This window comes from Antrostomus carolinensis, unplaced genomic scaffold, assembly GCF_000700745.2.
Source record: "Antrostomus carolinensis isolate BGI_N321 unplaced genomic scaffold, ASM70074v2 scaffold47497, whole genome shotgun sequence".
NCBI classification, from domain to species: domain Eukaryota; kingdom Metazoa; phylum Chordata; class Aves; order Caprimulgiformes; family Caprimulgidae; genus Antrostomus; species Antrostomus carolinensis.
Genome location: NW_010326182.1, coordinates 12,958 through 21,670, shown reverse-complemented (window position 1 = coordinate 21,670; position 8,713 = coordinate 12,958). Strand labels below are relative to the sequence as shown.

At 48.2% G+C, this 8,713-nt stretch overlaps 1 protein-coding gene across 1 annotated transcript in view; it reads right to left on the bottom strand.

The window, feature by feature from the left end:
- ADAMTSL2 (ADAMTS like 2) overlaps positions 1-8,713 on the bottom strand; it is a gene marked incomplete at its 3' end in the record, with an annotated part of 21,719 nt that overhangs the window by 1,439 nt on the left and 11,567 nt on the right. The window contains exons 12-14 of the mRNA XM_029085836.1: positions 5,058-5,161; positions 3,053-3,179; positions 758-971 (exon numbers count right to left, since the gene is read on the bottom strand). Of these exons, the coding sequence (XP_028941669.1) occupies positions 758-971; positions 3,053-3,179; positions 5,058-5,161 (445 nt within the window). The remainder of the gene's footprint in view (positions 1-757; positions 972-3,052; positions 3,180-5,057; positions 5,162-8,713) is intronic.

The following is an 8,713-nucleotide window of genomic DNA, read 5'->3' as shown; positions in this document are numbered from 1 at the left end:
AAACCTCACTGCCCCCATGCACACCCACTTCCAGAAGACACTGGAGAAGCACAGCAGCTTCCAAGCAAGGCAGGAAACTGTTATACCCCCCATGCATTGTACACCTTCAATGCAAGCCATGCTGGGTCCCACCAGTGTCAACCCAGCACAATGCTGGTGGCAGCCAGGGGACTGGCTCCTGAGCCATCCAAGCTTGGAGACTGGCCCCAGTTGCCCGAGGAAGTGGTACTGGTTTGGTCACCTCTATGGGTTTATGTTTGCAAGTGGCTTGCCGGGGTACTAGTTGTGCCTGGAAATTAATTCAGGAGAACAAACCCTTTCACATGTTTTCCTGAGCAAATCGATGAGCTAAAGCAAGAGTTAAAGCCTCCCAAACCATCTTCCAACTGCTTAAAGGAAAAGGTTTAATTCTCCAGGTGGTGCAGTGAAATTGGAGGTGAGGAAGGGAAGTTTATGGGAATATAATTCACATGAGGTGGGATCTCCTCCCTGGCACTTTGCGGGTTGAAGAGCTTGCCAACCAAGTAGTGGTGGGAGGATCTCAGCCACGGGCTCCTGCCCTACCTCAGAGGGCAATGCCAGCACCTTGCCTGTGGTCAAAGACCCTGTGAGTGACAGATGGTGGTGGCCTCCTCATCCTGGAAGGGACCCAGGGTTTCATTTTAGGGCAAAAAAAAATTACTGGTGCATGTTGGACCACATGCAATGACTGCAGCTGGTGTCCTAAAAGGCAGAGTCTCTGTCCTTGGGGACTTACCTCGGACCACTCGGACATCTCCCACTGGGGCCCACAGGCTGGGTTCTTGCAGACCTTGCGCTCATCTGGCCGGGTGATGTCAGCCGACTCACAGAGGTCGCTGTAGACGGAGCTGTCAAATCCTGGAGAGATCATCTTCCAGCAGCGGACGATGCGGAACTGGTAGCCCTCCCCACAAGTGCGGGAGCACTCGCTCCAGCTGCTCGTCTCCCACCTGCAGAGGTAAGAGAGGCCGTCACACTGGGCATGGCTGGACCAGAGCATCCCATGGGAAAACCCTGCCTGCTCTCAGCTGGAGGGAGATGGCTGCAATAGGAATGAGCTGTAGCCAGGCTGTCAGTGGGCGATAGGGTCTCCCATGGGATGGGATGTATTAACTTATGGTGGTGTCACCCAGCAGACCTGAGCTCATGCCCGCAGCGGTGGATGCTAAAATCAGATTGCGGAGAGGAAGGAGAGGCTGGCGCAGTGAAGCACAGATCAGTGCCCTCACTGTGTTTGCTGCCTGTGTTTGACAATTCTTTTTTGCCTGATCAGCTAAAGTACAGAGAGGACACAACCATCCATCACCCTGCAAATCCTAGCAATCATGTCACACAAAGCTGTCTGAGCCCTGGTGTGACAGACATTCATGTACCACCATCTGTAACTCTGCGAATGTCATGCGATGGGGATCTGCTCTGTGACACTGCCTGCCCCTTACTGTTCCCTGCCACTATTGCCCTGAACTTATAACAGGGGAGTAATATGTAAAGCAAGGGAAAAGACACAAAAAGTCAAGATTTTTACAGTACAGGAACATGATAGCAATTCTAAATTAAAGAATAAGCTAAAAATGTAAAAATCTAAATGGTTCAGAATTAAGAGCTCCTCTGGACATAGGGCTATCCCGTGCATTCCCTGGGGCCACCCGCTGCTGTCACTGTGAACAAGACAGCTGTGTCCCCCAGCCCCACACAGGGCTCCAGGCACAACGAGCAGCCACAGGGAGATGTCACACATTTAGAGGTGTCACCAAAATTCAGAAGGGAGATGAAACAAAGGGTTCTCCCATCCAGATCAGACAAAATTCTCTTTGCACTTTCTGTTGGAAAAGCATTGTCAGCCCAAGCAGCATCCTGTCTGCCTAAGTGCCAATGAACTTGTGTTTGGCTGCCCTGTGTGAGGTCCTGGCAGCTCCTTGGTTTACCCACTGCAGAGCTGCAGTCCTCAGTAAATCACAGAGCAGCTCTTCTCTCTTACAGTGCAAGCCCATGGAGCTGGAACAGCACAACTATAAGGAAGAGCAGATTTATAAAAGACCAATGGGATAATCTAAGCATGAAAAGAGCCCTAATACTTGTGCTAAAAAATTACAAAATTAATGCAAGTGGATATTAAAGTCCCCATGGTGCCTACAGGGCAGTAGCACCATCCACCTCCCCGCACTTTTCTCTCCTCGATTGCAGCCTGCCCTGGCTTTCAGCCTTAATGTGCAAAGTTCAACAAGATCCTACACTGCAAAGGGCACGTGCTTTCCTCTCCTGTCCTTCTTCACAGTTATCCAAGGTGAAAGCAAGTACTCTCCAAGGACTAGGTGCCATACCTGGTCCCTGCCATCCCTCTAGTCTTGCTTTGTGCTGTTCACACGTGACATCATTCCAGGGCATGCAGCAGACAGCTTTTCTTCTCTCTTTACCCTGTCCGTAGTCTAACACTATCACAGTCCTCCTCCCTTTGATAGACACCAGTCTGTCCTGCCCGTAACTGCTGTTCCTTTGCAAACCTCCCAACAAGCTCACCCCGTGTCACAGACCAGCAGCAGGGATGCCTCGAGCTGCACAGCCTGGCTTTTCGGATAAAGAGCTGCGTCAGAAGGGAAAACTTCTGAAGGACTTCCACCATGGGATCTCCTCTGCACCAGCTCCTGCCCTGATACAAACAATCCTCAGGAGGCTGAAGGGACCAGAGGGATGGATCCGTGGCACAGTTTGCAAGCCCAACCCTCCACCCAGTTCACCAAGGGCAAGACACTGCCTATATGGTTAGAAGCTGGCCTTGATGGGAGCCCCTGGTGCAAACTCCACCAGGATTTACAGAAGTTTTAACCTGGCAGCTTGAGCTAAAGCACTCGGGAGGAAAGTCTTACTGCATCCCAGTACAGCCCAGGCAGATGTGACAAGGGGAGGAGGGACAGGGTGCTGTGGGTCATCCCTGCTGCCGCCCCCCACTAAATCCACACCGACCCCCTCCCCTAAATACATCCACGGCAGAGAAAGAGCAAATCCCCCTGAGAACACCCTGTCGAGGTGGTACCTTGGCTGGCACTCTCTCCCAGCACAGAACTCATGGACAGGCTCAGGACGGGTCATGGCATCACAGTACGTATCATCCACTTCGATCCCATCATAGCGAACACACATAGCATATGTGGACATCACTCCTAGTTTCAAAGAGAATACACACACACAACAGAGGACGCTTGGTGATTTTGACATACAAACTTTTTTTTTTTTTACTTTTTCTTTTTGTGAGCTGCATTTTCCAAAACTTCTTCCTGACGGAAAGCAGCAAGCCAGACTTTCTGGCCCACGGGATGGATGCTGCTGAGAGGGGAGGACCACAGTGGCCACCCAGTCAACATGGGCAACACAGTTGAGTTTGGCCAGCTCCAAAGGTGGGCATGGCCACCCCTGCCAGGGCTTGCCACCAAGATCAATATATGACTAATGCGTTTTTATAGGAAATGCTTGGGGCAACAAGTCTGTTTGGCAGCTCCCCCCGCCTCACAGCCATCAACGCCCACCCTACCAGGCTCATGGTTGGAGGTGACATAAAATGGTCCCCAATCTACTCCATCCACCCACTCTGTCTATATGCATTGCCCCCCCCCCCGACTATGCCCAGTGCATCTGGCAACCTGGGCCAAGGAAGGGATTCTGAGGGCTTTGCAAGGAGGAACCTGCCCCTCCTGCTCCCCATCGAAAGCACAGGCAGCCAGTGTCGTCAGATCGAGACCTTTTCCCCCACAGCCTGCTGAGCCAGAGTAAATCTTGTGAAGTCCATACTGGGACCTGGCTGGGGACCAGGAGGCTGCTCTGGCTACAGGTAACAAGAATTGCAGTTCTCAGGAACATATGGTTTACATGAAACTAAAAAAAAAAGCCTACAGCTCTTGACATGGTATTGCTTCTCTGTGATATGTCATTAAGAAAAGGCAATGAGAAAGGAGAAATGTCAGTAAAACTTCTCTCTGCTTGCTGCAAAGCAGAGCAGAGCAGCTCAGCCTGGTCAAGGGGGAAATTTGTTCAGAGGGGATTAAAGAAGTAAAAAAATGTCCCAGAACACATGGCTGACGAGATCTCGGGGAAAGGGACAGCTTGCGAAGCTCCTGCTGCCAGCACGCACCTGCTGGTCAAGAACAAATGCTTAAAAATTAAAATCCTTGCATGTGCTCTTTTAAGAGATACCCCTTTATTTGCCATTTCCTCTTTCCCCCTTTTTTCCTTCTTTCTAATTCCAGAAGCACCACAGGGTCTGGATTATTTCAGGGATGGTGCCGTTGGGGAGCAATGTGGGCAAGCACACGACCCACATGCAGGCTTCACCCCAAATGATGGGCTGGCAGGGGCCAGGACCCCTAACCAAGGTGTAAAGGAGGAGAGATCAGGCAGCTTCAAGCTTTTCAGAGGGCAAAAATGGGGATTTTAAGCAAAGAGAATACATGCTCAGTTTTGATATCCCTGGCATCTACATCGCTGTTCCAGATTTACATCCTCGCAGCTGAGATCAGGCTCCAGGGTAGAAGGAGTGGGAGAAACAAAACAAAAATCAAAAAAGCCAAATGCTATTTTGTTTCCTGCCAGAGTGAACAATCTTCAAAAATTTCACTCTGTAGGGAAGCAGTTGAGCTTTTCAAACCCCTCTGAATGGTCAAAAAGAAGAGAAAGGAATAAAAAAAAGGAGGTAATATGCTGAGACTCAGCATAGGTTTGGGGATCCTGCGGAGCCCCAGCGTGTCCCCACTGGGCTGGGAAGTGAAGGTGACATTCAGAGCTCCCTGAGGAAGAATATTTTGCAGGATGATGGATACGTTGGACACCAACACGTGTTCCCCCAACAGGCTTGCAAGGTTGGCGGGCTTTGCACAAGCTCCTCTCCCCATATTTGCACCCAAGTGGAACAGATTAGGGGTTGTATTAAACCAACTCCAGAGATCACTGACACACCAGGTCCTTCCCATCCCTAACAGACATAGAAGTGACTCACACACCAGGTGATTTCAGCAGTTGTGCAGAATTTGGCTGCTTCTTATAACTACCTGTGGTACATGTAGAGCTGCAGGGTTCATGGGAGGAAAGCTTCCACCTGTACATGTCAGCAGCACTCACACCTTGGCCCTTTCTTAACAACTTCAATCTGTTTCTAGCGATAAGCAAACAAAAACAAAACAAAACAAACAAACAAAAAACACAAAAAAAAAACAACAAAAAAAAGGCATTTACAAGGCGAGCGGTGACAGGCCACGTCAGACACACACATCTGCCATCAGGCTGCAGTTTGTTTGGGTTCGGGTTTGGGAAGGGATTTGCTTTGTTTGGCAGTTGGGTTTGTTTTTTATGATTTTTTTGAGGGGTTTATTTGTTTTTTTTTAATCAGTTTGGTTTGTTTCACAACATACCTGTCCTGAGCCCCAAGTAGAATCCCCAGCCCGGTTAGAGGCAGAGCTTCCACTGTCTAGAAATAGAGAGAATGGGATAAAAATACCCACAAATAGAAACAGTTCAGAATTTAACAAAGTTTGCATTTTCTGCTCAAATACACCTGGCCCTCGGCATACAGCGATTAAAGGTGCAGTATCTCCTCCCCTGCATCTCCAGGGCTGGGCACACCAACTGGTGCTGCTCAACATGGCAGAGCTTTTGGCTGCTCCAATCTCAGCAGCTCACTCCTTCCAAAAGCCAACACATGGCACAGGAGTTGGTAAACTTGCTTCTCAAAGCACACTTGGCTTTTAAACACCAAGGCATGCCATTTGCCTACCCGCTGCTTTTGCCGCTCTTGTTTTGGGGTTGGGGTTTTTTTGGTTTATTTTAGATAGGTAATTTGCATCTCCCATATCCACGCTGTGCTCCAACACATAATGCCATCAGGAAAGGAGTAACAGAGTCAGCCTGGTGTAAGAAAAAGCATTTTTTCAAAACAAGAATAACAGCTTCTCCCAGTTCAGTGCATCCTACGTGCTGTCAGGTTGTTACACATCAGGGATACTGCACCTTTACAACAAAAGGCTTCAATTCTGTCCTTATACCTTTGTTCAAACCCTTGAAATGGCTACACTGGAATAGTGTACAAGGTTGCCTCCTGACATCCAGTTGTCTCTGGCCTGGCGAGATATGCAGCTTGTATGATTTCTAGGCAGCAGAAGCTCTGAAATTGCCTTATTTAGTTGTTGGTAAGAAAAAGTTGAGGTCCAGTCTATCAAATCAACCTTTAAAAGGACGCTGTTGAGAATCCAGCCATTTCCTCTTGGACCCACCCTCCTTCCACCGCCAGCACTGAGCCTCCAGAAGGATTAAAAACAACAACAATCTCATTTTCCCTGTTGATTTTGCTCTGTCAGTTTGGCAAATGGTCACTTCCTGCATTTGAAATGGAACCAAAATGAATGTGACTTCTTTTTTGCGGAAAAATAACCACTTCAGCTCACTGTAAATAGTGCTTTATCTTGCCAAACCAGCTCTGCCTGGGAACCCACGTCAGCCCCTGATCTGACTGATGTCAATGTGCTGCCTGCTGCCACCCAGCCAGGGGAGGGCTCACAAGATGACAGTTTTCAGTAAGATCCATTAAAATATCATCAACATCTGAGTTTTGTACTTTAATTTGCCTGGAGAACAGGGTATTACCTAGAACCTTCAGTCTATACTCTGCTCTCACAGGCAACAAAAAAATCACCTGTGACTGGGACTCCTCTCCTTTAAAAGGAGAAAATAAGCTCCAAAATAGACTTAATACTACACCTGAGGACAGAAAATCTTTAATGTCCCTTTAATGTATATGATCCTAAATAAAGAGCTGCTTCTATGTATAGCAAGGTTGCAGGGACAAGTGATTTCCAGTTAAATCATAAATTTGGTCATATGGCATAATTTATCATTTACAAGCAATGACAAAACTGTCATTTTGTTGTCTAAATGCAAACAGCAGCACATTGTCCTACAAAGCTGGTGGGGTTTTCCTCCTTTTTTTTTTTTTCTCCTCTTTATTATGAGTTTTATTACAAAGTCGAGTATTTTCTTCCCTGCCTCCACGTTGCTGCTTCTTTTCAAGCAAGCAAATGCACCAAAAATGAGCACCACTCCCAGCTGAGGTCTGGGCTGCCCATCTTCTCAAAACAGTCTCTGTAGCAGAAGAATAATCCTAACACCACAGATCAACATTCAGAGTCCCTGGGTTCACATCTCTCTGTTTTATTGCAGTTTTTATTTTTAAGCAAAAGGGGGAAATTCATGGCTCCTGTTACAGGATCAGCCCTGGCTGCACACCACAGCATGGGCATGGGATGAAGGCCAAAGGGTGCCTGTATCTGCCCTGGCATGCCCATAGAAAGACTTTAACTGCTCCAGGGGAAGAAAAGCATCACTGCATCCCTATCAAGGCACAAGAGCCACTCGCCCATTCCCATGGCAAGGGGGGTTTCTTCCCAGAGAGGAAATGTACCATGCCATGCTGGTGCAAAGTACTTCTGTAACCAGACATCTCCATCCACACTAAGAACTACAACAGTTTAGAGAGAAATAAAGTGCTCCATGTCTAACCAACGCTGTCCCGTGTGTACAGACTGGCTGGTTACAGCCTACAGAGACGATCCTCCTTTGTTTGTTCATTGATAGGGAATGAAAATGAGCAAAAAGCCACTATCCATCCCAAACTGAGCCTGGGAAGGATTTGGGAAGTCTCAAATCCAAGCTCCTGTCCAGAACTAGGCTGACCCCAATGAAACCGGGTCCCACAGGGTCTTGCACAGTCCAGTCCTGCCCATCTCCAAGGATGGGGATCCCTCACCCTGCCCCACACCCGAGGCAATAGTTTTTCCCCTTAGAATCACAGAATCGTTTTGGTTGGAAAAGACCTTTAAGATCATTAAGACCAACCATAAACCCAACACTGCCAAGTCCACCTTCTAAACCATGTCCCTACACACCATGTTTACATGTCTTTTAAATACTTCCAAGGATGGTGACTCCACCACTTCCCCGGGCAGCCTGTTCCAATGCTTGCCAACCCTTTTGGTGAAGAAGTTTTCTCTAATATCCAATCTAAACCTCCCATGGTGCAACTTGGGGCCATTTCCTCTTGTCCTGTTGCCATTTCCTTCAGTGCAGCTTCTGGCTGTCCCCTCCACTGCCCTTCCTGCTGGAGGAACAAGTCCAATCCCCAATGCTCTTCACATGCATCGTGCTTCAGCACTCTGCCCATGACGCATCAAACCCAGTGCTGCGTCCCACTGTCAGTATGGGCTTTATGGGTTGGGTGCCAGTAGGAGCTTCAACCCCAGCCTCAGTGAGGTGAGCTGGAGCTCCTCATCCATTGTTCCCACCCAGGAGATAGAGATTAGTGATTAATGTTACAAATGCTACTGGGCTTAAAGTAATAAATAAGAAGTTGGGGGAAGTAGTAAAGGCTTGGGCAAAAGCAGACTGTCCCAACACAGTCCCTTCTGCCCCATTCCCTCGAAGCAAGGCTTGCCCATCCCTGTGGTGGTGGCAGAACAGCCAGACCCCAAGCCTGCAAACATGCCCATATCTCCCTCCTCCACAAAGGCCCAAACACACAGATGCTCTAATTGACAATGACATTATGGGACTTTTTGAACTGGTGGGGTGGAGAGCAATGCCTCCATAAAGTAGGTAAATTTTCTTGAAATGAGGTGCAGGTGGTTTTGTTGCCTTTATTTTTAATTTTTTTAAAGGC